Below are 13,197 nucleotides of genomic sequence, written 5' to 3'. Positions count from 1 at the left end.
TATTCAGAAGTTAGTAGAAACTGTTGTCTGTTTGACAGTAACTCACAATCCTGTTCAGCCCCTTCAATGCAACAATATTGGCATCAGATTACTGGTTATTAGTGCATTTTTCAATATTTGTTCAAGTCATTTAAATTTCCTTTAGAATACTTACTCTCTATGATCAACCAAGTAAAACAGTTTGCTTTCACACACCTTGAAAGTTTTTTTTTGTTTTTTTTTACACTTTGTCACATTACAATCACAAATTACAAAAAAAGAGAATAAAAAAAATATCTAATTTGTTGCAAAGTCCAGCATATTTTAAAGTGGACGAAAACAATAGACTGTTTTAAATACTAGGTGCAAATAAAAATCTAATCAGGTGCAACTGTTCCTGCAATGGAATAGTTCAAAAAACACATGTGTTATTGTTGGCCTAGTCAAAGTCCAGACCTAAATCCAATAGAGAATTTGTGGTAAGAATTGAAATGTATGTTTACAAACTATATCTAACACATCTGGTTGAGCTTGAGCAATTTTGAAGAGGCAAAGCAGGTTACAGGTACAAAACGTAAAATTTCCTTCGTCTTCAGGTGCAAAATCTTTTTTTAGCTTTTCTTTTGCGTAAAACATAACTATAACTACAAACTATAAATTATTGCTCTCCACAAATATGCAACACTCTGTGTTCAGCTGTGACGTAAAATCCCATTAAAGTAAACTGTAATATTAAAACCAAACAGATATGAATACTCCTGTATTCACTGTATACTTTCAGGAATTCTCCTAATCTTTTTGCTATTTCATTTTGATAACATGTATTCAAAGATGCTTTTCACACCAATAAAACCAGTTTGCAGGTTATTAGACACACTGAGGATGGTTTCCTCAATTAACAGGAAGCAGAAGATTAAGTTATTAAAATAATATTCAGAAAAATAAAGCAATGAAACTTTAGGATAGATGTAAAAATAAAATGTATAGGCACTGGCAAAAAAAAAAAGAAAGATGTGTGCCGGGATGAGTAGAGTTATTTGGACAGAGATATAAAAAAATTAAGGTCCAATCACACAATACTGTGAATGAATCAATGTGGAAGCACAAATAAAACCAACAAAAAAATCATTTCTGACTGACTTTCTGGACAGAATGTTTTAAAATATGATGAATGGAAAAATAAAGTTATGGAATCCATGGTTATATATCTCCACACATTGGTTGACAGTGAAACATTTTTGAGGCATTTTTATCTCCATAACCAATATTAATACTCTACATATGAAACCGAGAAGGGAGACTTAAACCAGCTAAATGGAAGGAAATTTATACAAATGTCCAGTTGGTACCGACTTCATGGAGATCATTTAAATCGTAACAGTTGGTATTTCAGGAAACCAGAATCATAAAAATATTCTCAAATTATTCAAATATTTGTTGGAAAAAAAATATTTTCAAACTGGGTCCATATATGAATATATATGACTAGTTATGCTTAAAACGTCTTGCATTTAAAGTTGTTGATGCTACATATAGGATGTTTCACCAGCATGTCGTCATGGAGACAGAGGTGGGCTTGGGTTAGAGCACAGCAGGAGTTCAAGGGTCAGGTGTTGCGATTATTGTCAACAGCAGCATAAAAAGAATCTCGACGTAGAAATTAAAACCAGAAATGTACAACTTGAAACACATAAAATTATTCCTCAGACTTCAAACAGACTTCTTTATCCAATGATAGCAGCCCGATACGTAATGCTGAGATAACAGAGAAAAAGATGTAAATATGAGTTTGAATAAAATATACTTGTTTTTTTTTCCTCTTCACTTCTCTGTTGTTGTTGGTTTTGTGTTTTTATCTGCTTTGTTTGCAGCAGATCAGTGTTTATCCTGCAGTAATCTGTGCTAAACGAACACACTGGTCAATTATCCACACAGAATTAAACCAGAACCTTGTTGGTGGATGTAAACAACGTGTTGTTGAGGTGTTTGTGTTTATTTGAAACGTTTTGCACACTTTCACACCAAATGGATTAGATAGAGTCCATAACATGTCAGTGTAGTTGCTTCTTGTAGAAACACACAAAGTGGAAAACCGTGTTAAAAATATTCATTAAAAGACCAAAGAAGTACATGAATCTAACATCAACGATGAGTGTATGTAAACTTCTGACTGGAACCGTAATTTAGATCATTTTCACCATGACAAAAAGACGTAAAGAAACTGGCTGTACTCCATAGAATACTGAGAAAATTCACTGATTCTTTTCTCATTATGGTTCATTATTTTCACAACAATGTCTTAACACATTTTAACCGGTGGTGAAAGTAAAAACAGCAGCTTTTTACACTAACAGAATGAAATTTACCTGTTGGTTAAAAATGATTTTAATTTGGTTTGCATGTTTGTTTGCTCCCAACTATGACAGTTCATACAATCTACGTTCCTGTGTAGTGCTGGAAAGTTTGGGAAAGAAACAAATTTGATTTTGCTGTTTTTTAAGTCTGATTAACTACAAAAGTTGATTTTATTTTCCAGACTTGTTCCGTTGTCCAAAGTATTTTTTGCAATGGGGGTCAAAGGCCCAACATAATTATCTCATGATTTTCTTTTCTTCAAATTAATCTTTTTAACAATGAGCTCAGAGGCAGCATTATAGTAAAACAGAAAAAAATAGTACTTTATTTTTTTTAAGAAAAAATGAATTTGTAAACAGGTATAGATTCAAACCTGAAAAAGGCTCGAGCATGTTTGTCATTTGGAAAGTAAAGTATACAGCTTTCTCACTTATGTCATTTATCATTTTCAGTCATAACCTTAACACCTTTGATCTAAAACATAAAACATATGATCTCTGAAAGTATTTTCTTTTTTATCTTAAATTATATTTAGATTGTTTTTTTTTTTTTGTTTTTTATTTTTTACCAACTAACAATAATGTTTTCATCAAGATCTTGATTGTTTTGTGTTATTTAATTTAGTCATCAAAGATCAACAGACAAAAAAAAGACTTACAAAACATAAAATAATAATTTCACTGCTTTCTGGGCCTCCAGGTTTGTTTAGATCAGGTTTTAAACTGACCTGGTTCCTAAACTGGATCCAGTTTAGATGTTTGACGAATTATTAAGACGATAACAAAACCACACAGTCACAAAGTGAAGAAAAAAAGAAAAACAAAAAAAACAGCTTGCCGTAAACATGTAAAGTTTTACATCTTTTCTTTGGGACTTTATCTGAAGGCAGTAATCAGCTGTATTTACTTTTTACATTAATATCTGGAAAATAAAAGGAGCTTTATAGAAAATACATGAATAAAAACAATTAAAACTGTTTAGAAAGAGAGTTGAAATCACAAAAACAACATAAATTTGCTTGTCATTCTTTGGCTGAAACTGTTCTTCAGCTCCTCAGCTGCTCAGCTTCTATATCCAAAGTGCACAGCGCCCCTAGTGGCCGATTCCATATCTCTGCCTGTAGCAGTTCTCCATCAGTTGCTCCACATTTATAACCCTCCAATCAGTCATGATGCCTGTAAAAAATTGACTCTGTAGTAAACTAACATATTCTGGTCTGAAACAGGGAGATTTTTTTTTTTTTTTACAGTAAGCATTCGGTACATGATTACATAACTGCCTCTGCAGCAGGTGGGATGATAAGAGCAGAGAAAAGAGAGAAGCAAACACAAATAAATGGAAAAAAAAAAGCCACAAGGTTTTTCTCCATGTTTTCTGTTTCTACTCCTGTGTAATGAGTTAAATTAGGAAGAAAATCATTTCTCCACCCTGCAAGTACCTCTTGATCTCACAAGAGGCCTCACAAAGACACAAAGTCACTGTGGTAAAAACGCTGGACTCAAAAGATGCCCGTTTTTTTGCAAGCCAGGCCTATCTTTACTTTTTTTAAATTTTTTTTTATTTTTTGCCATTTCTGGATGATTTATCTCGTCTTTGACAAGTGCAGCATGACCAAGGGTTTGACAGGACGGGAAGCAAAAAGATGAGACAAAAAAGTTTGGACGTATCAGATTCCCTCACCCAACTCCCCACATGCCGTTTTTAGTTCATAACTGCCAAGGGTTTTAATTATTAACGAGGACAATTCTCTGGCGTGTGGGATGAGTCATGCTTTCTGCTGCTGGGTCTTACTCTAGCCCGAAAGGTTGGATCACCACAGAAAAGGAGAAGAAAGGAATTTTTAACCCTAAAAAGGCATGAAAGTTTGATAGAAGTGTCTAAAAACGTCCGGCGCTCAGGAGGGCAGCTGCCTGGGAGGAGGAAGTGGCTCCAAAAAGAGGATAGAAGAAATCCCAGTATGAAACAGGTCAAAGTTGATTACTACACTGCATTTTTTAATATATTTTTTAATGGCTAAATAGGATTTTTGGAGCAGGTGTTTTGTTGGAATCCTGTGAGTTGTCAGCATCAATTAAATCTCTTCGCTTGGTGAAAAGCAGATTCGCCAAAAGAAACTGAACAAAGTAGATTGAACCATCTCAATGCAGTAACTTTTGATCGCACAAGTCTTCTGAACGTTTATGTCAACTCTGCTTTACAGAACTGTATGAAATCAGCCAATATTTATTTAAACAAAAGATCAAATTGGTCATTTCACAGTTTTGCCTTTTTAGGGCCCATTTGGGACAAATGCAATACAATTTGATTCTTTCCTGCATTCATTTTCTTGAAAGGTAAGTTTTTGAATAAATTACAGAAATAAATATTTGTGAATTTACTTCTAAAAGTGTTTCATTTTAGTCTATTTCCCATCCTTTTAGTTCTCACCTGTGTATGGTGCTTTTCCTTACTGTAAAATGTAAATATATACAATTTCAGGGCCACATTTCATACCCAAAGAAGTCAGGTACAAAAAGATCAAACTCTACAAACACACAAAATGGAAATGCCCCAAATTTTTTGCTAATTTACTAAGAATATTTTATATTGTTTCATTGTTTCCAGCAGTTTGCAAGTTTCAAACAAAATAGGTAAAACATTTATTAAATCTATATTTTCCATGTGGGGTTTTAGCTGAGATGATGTAAAAGCTGATGAGATAGGATTTACTAAAACTATTTGTACACTGTTTACCTTACTAGCAGGAAGCTAATAAGACCCAGGGATCTTCCACCACCACTAGGGTCTATGTAAATAACAATTCAGTGGGGTAGGTGGCAAAAAAAAGCATTTTGTGCCACCTGCTTTGACATTTTTGAAATTTGATTAGTTTAAAAAATGTAAAAAAATAAATAAATAAAAATAAAAAACTCACTACATTATGTCTTGTCTGATCAACTGACACAACAGCTTCAGTCTTTGGGAAAATAAAATATGTTTCTTCTGAATACAAGAATTATGTTGCCTGCAAAGTTATAAATTGTTCATAACCTCAAAAATTCCCATCAAAAAAATCTTAAATGAACAGATTGGATAGTGTTAGCTCCCTTTCAAAGCGTCTTTTTAAGCCATTTTTAACTCCTTAAAATAACCTAAACTGAAAATATTAATATTTTCGCACTTTAGTGGGTAGAACTTAGAATACATTCACAAGTTACCTTGAGGTTTGTTTCTATTTTCTCAGACTTATACCTTCTGTATTATTATGCTAAAGCTACATCAGGAGAGACTGAAGCCGCATCATTTTCCCAGTTTGTTCATCTGAAGCCAGTTCATTTTCTCAGAACTATGACACTTGAAAAATCACAAGAAATGACTTTTTACATAAATATCATAATGTTTACGCAACACCTGGTGGAGTTGGAGGAGGCCAGCGAGTCACAGCTGACAAGGTCAGCCGATACTACCAGTAGCTTTAGCTAACGTAAAGCTAAAGAATAGTAACTCTTGACTTGAAAAGTGAGAAAACATCAATACATTTAAATCAAATTAGTCTGTCTGAGCCACAAAAACATAAAGAGATAACCACTTTTCACCACAGATTACTGCTAATAACTTCTCAGAACAAGCTTTACAGAGTCTAAATCAGTTAAATAGCATTTTAAAGAAATCTGCGTGACAAGTAGTTCTAAATAATGCTTCCAGCTGAGCACACACTTGAAAATGTTCCAGATGTAACAAGCAGCAGCACATTAGCATCAACAGCATTTTTCAGCCTGAAAGTACCACAAGGACCGTTTTCATCAAGCACCATAAAAAGGTAACGAGGATTTTAACTTCAAGAAAAAAGGGGGACACAGTGCAAATAGGTGCTCATTTTAATACCTTGATTTCAACATGATTATACAAGAGAAAATGAACCAATATACAGGAGATTTCTGACCAATAGAAAATTGTATTTATTATACTTTTCATGATACATTCTACTCAGTTATAATGTCAAAAACACTCAGAAGTTTAACTTAATGCTTTTTAAATAAGGACCAAATAGAGTTAAGCTGATAAAAGAATTTTAAAATAGAACTTGTCCTGACAACATAACCCCAAACTAAATAAAATTATTTGAAGCCATCATGTCTGAGCTTTTTTTTTTTTTTTTTTTTTTTTTTTTACTAATATTGCACATGGTGTTTTACAATATGATTCTGTCCAAGTCTAATAATTTAGAGCCCCGATTTGTTCGCCTCAGAACGCCTCCTCTCCCAAAGCCCAACAATGCCAGAAGCACATCAAGTTTAATGCACATTTATTTTGGTTGCATAATGTTGATAAGAAACCTTTGTTTTTTGTTTTTGTTTTTTTTTTTGTTTTTTTTTTGTTTCACAACATACTGTGGGAGATAGAAGAATCGGAAAAACTGCTCAGGAGTTTTATGGACTACTAGGCCTCGTTCTGTCATCTTTCGAGAAGAAACGCCAAAGATTACATTTCACACTCTTTTTGTTTTTGCAGGTTCAAGCTGCTCAGCAAAATGGAAAGAAGCAAAGACCCACTTAGAACAACTGAACAGTCCCTCTTTGCAGCCTGAAATAGCTCTGAAGTGTTTTGTCAAGTCCTCTCCACTCTTTTCTTGCTCCTTTTAAATAAAACCAATACCTCTTAAATAATCCTGCATAGAAAAATAAATGAACTATGTTGTTAATTCTTTTAACTAAGAATTGAGAGCTGGCGAGGGGTGCAGGATCGCTGATTGAAATATATTATGGGTTGGTTTTAACACTCTGACTCATAGTCTCTCGAAGATGCTCCGTCGCACAGTATCAGTGTGTAGATATTAGTCTGTCCTTGTAATTTACAAATCAGTCCCACAGATACAAACAATGTAAGACTTACAAAATAAATTCCAGGTTACGCTTACATGGCAAGCAGCTTTGTAACTTTTTTTTTCCTTCGGGTTTATTTTTCTTTTTTTTTCTTTTTTTTCAAGAAATAACGTCTCTGACAGTGTATGTGCCGTTAGATTTCACCCAGAAAAAAAAAGAAAAAAGGAACATACGTTTACTGTAAGTAGCAACTTCAAAGAGAAACACAACTCCATTCAGAAGACACTATATTTAACATGGCTCTTTACACAAGAAAGCAAGTCATTAAATCATTCCCAAAAATAAAAAAAGAAAAAGAAAAGAGTTTTACAGTGCCGTCAGTTGCCATTAATGCAAAACAGGAGCCGTTTATCTTCCCAGCAAAGAGCAGGTGTACTGCTGCTGGTGGGTAATCCAGACAAGATGGCAGAGAGTCTGCTGTTGACTTGAGAGAGGATCCCCAGATGTGGACACCCTCACAATAAAAATAACAATAAAACCAACACACACAAAAAAAAACAGAAATGGAAAAACGTAGCATCCATAGAAGTTATTAAGTGTTCAAAACCTCATTCCAGATTCAACAATCCCTTGATTCTCTCCAAGCGATCAACACTCGACGCTCCCCCTGCTTTTTCCTTTTGTTAAACACGGCCTGATGGCAGCGAGGTATATTCTCAAGCACTGTTTTCAAGACCCTTTGATTTGGTTGAAACAACAAAAGGAGGAGGAAAAGAACAAAAAGAGAACAAAAAAAAATAAGTATCCATTTCAATAGCAGCAAAAATACTACGACTGTAATTTTGATTTCTTTGTTTTTAGAGGGATCCTGTTTAAGTTTGCGGGATTCATACAGGTAGTGACATGGAAAATCCAAAAGGTCTCTTACTCTGAAATACATCCACTCTGATTCTAATAATAGCTTTGTAGTGTGGAGCCATTTTGTCTATCTCTGCATTGGTCATTAAGGATTTCCAGAAGGCACTTTTTTTGTTCTGTGTGTAGGTGTGTGTGTGTGTGTGTGTGTGTGTGTGTGTGTGTGTGGATGTAGAGATGAAGACAGAAAGTCAGAGATGAGGGGATTTGAATAGGGTGTGTGTATGTGAGACTTGAAGAGAGAACAGAAATAAGATAGAGTTTGCCTGTCTATTGGCTTGATGTGTGTGTAATCAGTGCTGACCATCAAACAAAACAGTTCCTACATTTTACTCAGGGCAGTCTGCTCCTCGAGCACCTGCAGGTAATCAGGCGTCCCTTGGAGCTTGGCTTTCAACTCGTAATACTCACTTTTCCTCTGCTCCACCACGATCTTACTGTGGTTTCCACCTATCAGTGATGATTTCTTCATCTTTTTATCCAGTGTCTTTTCAGGATAGCGGATTTCATACCCGCCCATCCCTATACTGTTAAAATCTCTTTTACTGTCCAAGAAGTTGTGGATGAACAGGCTGGGCTCTCGGTTGGGGAGAAACTCCTCGAGTTCATCGATGGTGCTGAGGCGTTTGTTGCGCTCCAGGGTGGAGAGTAGGTCCTTGTCCTTGTCGGGACAGTTTCGCAGGATGATCTTCTGTCTCTGCGAGTCGGCAAACTTGAAGCCGGCGTCCATGTCTGAGGACCGTCCAATGCCACAGGTATGGCTCTTCCCAATGTGCTCAATGGTCTGGGGAATGAACGTTTCACCTCCCAAGTCATCCCCAGGGATGGACCCTTTCTTGCCGGATTTGTGGCCATGGCGACGAAGTTGTAGAGACAACGAGCCACACTCCTGGTTCCCCAGCCCCTCTTGTCGGCCCACGGGCTTTTTATTCCGCCTTAGGACAAAGACTAGAAGGCAGAAGGCCACAAACACAGTTAGGATAAGCACCACAAGTATGCTGAGGATCATAATGGAGAGAGGCACAGGTCCTCCTGGAGGTGCCTTGCCGACTCCTGCGGGTGATACCGAGGTCACAATGGCGGTGGAGCTTGAGATAGGTGGAGGTGTCGTGAGTTTAGGACAGAGAATCTCATTTTTAATCAAACGCAGCTCAATGTTGGCAAACTGCACAGGGGAGGCACATTTCACCTCTTTTGCAGCCACTCCATCACTGAGCCTCTGCAGCCAAAGCTTGAGTGCGACCAGATCGCAGGAGCACTCCCATGGGTTGCCCTCTAGATCTATCTGGGTCAGCGACCGCAGATTGTCCAGGACACCACTCACTGGCAATGTCATGAAGTGGTTGTTTTTCAAGTTGAGTCTGGCTAGAGGGATACCAGCAAAGATATAGGCTGGGAGACTCCGAAGGACATTGTTGTTGAGATACAGGAGTTGTAGATTGGGCATCGAGTCAAATGTGCTTGCAAGGATCTCTTTAATGGCATTGTATTCCAAATAAAGGTACTGGAGGTTTGTGAGGCCCAGAAACATCTCTGGGTGTAGCTGTTCAAGTTGGTTTCCATTCAAATACAGTCTCCTTAGATTAGTAAGGTTAGCAAACACACCTTTTTGTACCACTGCAATTTGATTACTGCCAAGATGAAGCAAATCTAAGCCCTCAAAGCCTTGGAAATCAGTTGGGCTGATATCACGGATGTAATTCCCACTTAGGTGAAGTTTCTTGGCATTTGGGGGTTTGGAATTAAGATCAGCAAGATTTCTTATACTCCTTTCCTGACAGCTTACACTAACACCAAAGTCAGAGGGATGGGCCTTACAGCTGCAAGGGGGTGGACACAACATTAGGGGAGTCCGTGGAACAATATCTCTGTTTTTGCCAAAAGGGGGTAAACCAGCCACAATGCCATTTCCATAAAACTTAGATGAGTCAGTTGTTTTTGGCGATTTTGGAGCTGCTGTGGTTGGTGTCATTTTGGATGGCCCCTGCCCATTTTCAGGCTGTGCAGGTGGCATCTTAATATCAAATTCGCTTCCCGTTCCCATGGGACAAAGCTCCTGTCTGTTGGTTTCTTTCAGAAGCCTCCCATATAAGTCACTCGGGGTTTCACATATGGCCTCACCAATAAAAATATTGTAGGGCATGTTTTCAAGCCACGCCTTCAGAGGTGCTAAATCACAGGTACAGTTCCAGGGGTTGTCGTCAAGCTGCAGCTCTACAATCCGCCCGATATGCTCAAGCACTCCTAAATATGGGAGGTTCTGAATCCTGTTTCCTCTTATATCCAAGTGTGTGAGAGAGGCAAAGCGGAAAATGTTCTCAGGAAGTGCCTGTATGAGATTATCATTCAGAATCAGCACTTTGAGTTTGTGTAGTTTGTTAAATGCTCCCTTTTCAATGTATTTTATTAAGTTGTAGTCAGCCTGAAGGTATTCCAGGTTTTCAATGCCTTGGAAAGTGTCAGCTCGCAGCACCTTCAACTCGTTATTGTTAAGGTGCAGCTGCTTCAACGCGCTCATCCCCATGAACGCTCCGCCTTCGATGTTCTGCAGTTTATTGTTCCCCAGCTGCAGTGACACAGCGTGGGTGAAGTTGAGGAACGAGTTGGGGTACAGCACAATCAGAAAATTGTTCTGGAAGTTCAGGTGGTACAGGGAGGAGGCTGGAGGGATGAGCTGCGTGGGCCGATAGACGGTGATCTTCTCACAGTTGACGTACAGCACGTTCTCCACCGACATGCAAGAGCAGGCGATGCAGGTCTCAGCCATCAGGTCCGAGGCAGTGGGGTCCATCATCGGAGGTCCGTCTGACATGGAGGAGAGGGATGAGGAGAGGGAGCCCGAGATGGAGGAAAAAAAGGCTGCCAGCAGGGGTATGAGCAGCATCTCGCCGGTTAGAAAACCTCCCCCAGTAAACCATTTAGTAACCTTTGGAAAGAGATAGAAAGAGAGAGGCATGCAAAAAACATTCAATCACTCAGGTGTAGATATGTGTGGAAGCACACACTCACAAAATGCAAGCCATTTGAGACTCATTATGAAACAATTTTGGCATCTCATTCATTAAAAGACAGTTTCTTCATATTCCATAAGAAAAAAAAAAACACTGCTGTGTAGCATTTCTCACTGTTCTGCATTGCCTTACTTTTCATTGACTGACTAAAACTACCTTGATTACTTAAACATAATGAATGCTGCAGATCCTCTCGTCTTATTCTGGCACCGAAAGCGTGATGCGTCGCCTTAAAAATGTCAAAGGCAGCAGCGTGACTGTTTGGCTCATTCAACATGATCAAAGTCAAAAGGCTCTCATTTTCCATGAAGTGTCATCTAAAGCCAGCAGCACACGGCTTATTTGCCAATGTTAAGCCAAGGGAGGAAGAACTGGGTCTGTGCCCATTGCTGAAATTTTGAGATGCTTGGATGCGACCGTCCTCCAGTCTTTTAGTCAGAATCTATTGAGATAATTTAGAACCTTTAAGAGTGACCAAAGGAAAAGATGGGTCTGGGTTATCTTCAAATCATGGAATCTTAAGAAAAAAAAAGTGACTTACCAAAAGCTGCGGTGGCAATGAGCGCGGCTCCCTCTGGAGACTTGGGGCAGCATTGATGGAGACGTGCGCAAAACAGTCCTTCCAGCTCGAGTGTAAGAGCGCAGATGGATTTGAGGGGGTGCAACAAGGTTTCTCCAGCCCCTTTATGCCCCCGTGCAGCTTTAACACGATTCAAGCTAAACTAGAAGGAGGAATAGGGAAGGGGGTAGGGTGGGGAGTAACAGAGGAGGAAAAAGGAAGTGGGGTGGGTGAATAGGGAGGGTGCGGGGGTCTGATTTCATCCGATGCGCCTCTTGCTGACGGGCTCCTTTTGCTTGGAAAAATCTCCCCGCTGGTCATTGGGCTCCCAGAGCGGCTGTACTACCTCCATGGGAGAGGGCTCATTTGCTTATAGAGGAGGTAGAAAAGGCGAGAAGAGCACAGAAGTATGGTGAAGTAGAGATCTTCACCCTCTTTCCTTTTGCCTTTTTTTACCTTTAGAGATGTTGACGGCGAGTCCAGAGACTCCGAAGCAAGGAAAAGGGTGCAAGGTGGATGCAGCCAGATAAACCTCTCATTCTCAAAGGTTTTTTTCCCCAATGCAAAACAGGGGAGAAAGGAGGTTCCAACACTGTGAGCCTGGTTTCAGATCTGCACCGCAACCTTCAGCGATCCATGGAATAATAAATACTGGGTCGTTATGAGCTGAAGTTGCGCAAAGGGGTAAGGAGCAGCCAATGCGCTCCAGTCAGACTGTGGGTTATTTTCCATCCTGGCAACATATTTCCAACGTTGTTCTTGGTGTTTCAGTCAGGGGTTAAAATAAAGAGAGGTCAATACTACATATAAGACATGTTTCAAAAAGAAATTACTTGTCACTGAGCCTTCAGTCCGCTCCGGTGCAAAATAGGAGCAGGAAAGTCCGCGCTCTCACCGTCCCTTCCATCCCTCCCCCCCCCAGTCAGAGAGCACAGAGGATGGGAGGAAATTGGAGAACTGGTAAATCGTTCCTCTTAGATTAAAAAGGAAAAAATATATATTTGTATCCAGAAAAAGAGATCGGAGATAGTGGAGGAGGAGAGGAGGCTTGCATTACCTCGTCCTATAGAGGCGCAACGGGATCAGGTGCAGAAGTCTGCTAGTGTGCAGCCGCATTCATGGAGCTTCCCACACGACTGACAGAGGAGAGTGCAGAGATGTGGAGAGAGCGACAGAGAGAGAGAGAGAGGAGGGGAAGAGGGAAGCAAAGGGAGGGGGAGGGGGTCTCTCTTAGAAACTGGAGAAAAAAAACCTCAGACCTTGAAACAGATTCATTATGTCAACCGCACACTTCTAATAGCTGCATTTCTTCATCTTTGTGCATTTAGATCTCAGTTGTTGCTCTTCAGTTTCTTTCTCCATATTAATCTTATTAGTATTATTTAGTTTTCTCTAGCCTACTACAAGAAGCAACTAGGACAGAGGGTTTGCGAGTATGCGTCGGTTTGGATGGTTTGAATGGCTTGGAGTTGGGTTAGGAGAGAGAGAAAAACTGCTACATGGTCACAGCTCCGACTGCGTCCACGAAGGGGGTGGGGGGTGATGTGTATGCGCGTGCGTGCATGTGCATGAGCTG

At 39.2% G+C, this 13,197-nt stretch overlaps 1 protein-coding gene across 2 annotated transcripts; it reads right to left on the bottom strand.

Moving 5' to 3' along the window:
* Window positions 1-3,894: 3,894 nt before the first annotated feature.
* slitrk4 (SLIT and NTRK-like family, member 4) lies at window positions 3,895-12,823 on the bottom strand. 2 transcript variants are annotated; one of them, XM_016681773.1, is made up of 3 exons: window positions 11,604-12,823; window positions 8,463-10,977; window positions 3,895-7,873 (listed from the first exon to the last, which is right to left on the bottom strand). In XM_016681773.1, the coding sequence occupies exons 2-3, from the start codon at window positions 10,933-10,935 to the stop codon at window positions 7,866-7,868; spliced, it is 2,481 nt and encodes an 826-aa protein (XP_016537259.1). In that variant the 5' UTR covers window positions 10,936-10,977; window positions 11,604-12,823; the 3' UTR covers window positions 3,895-7,865. The 2 variants fall into 2 exon arrangements, with proteins under 2 accessions (XP_016537259.1, XP_007572134.1); XM_007572072.2 differs by having other exon boundaries at window positions 3,895-10,977; window positions 11,604-12,820.
* Window positions 12,824-13,197: the final 374 nt, after the last annotated feature.

This window comes from Poecilia formosa, unplaced genomic scaffold (genome assembly GCF_000485575.1).
Source record: "Poecilia formosa unplaced genomic scaffold, Poecilia_formosa-5.1.2 Scaffold294, whole genome shotgun sequence".
Taxonomy (NCBI): Eukaryota; Metazoa; Chordata; class Actinopteri; order Cyprinodontiformes; family Poeciliidae; genus Poecilia; species Poecilia formosa.
This window is presented reverse-complemented; position numbering and strand designations above follow the sequence as displayed.

What these genes read in the sequence shown, in the direction of transcription:
- slitrk4 (XM_007572072.2), bottom strand. Translation starts at nt 10,935, where the DNA reads ATGCTGCTCATACCCCTGCTGGCAGCCTTTTTTTCCTCCATCTCGGGC.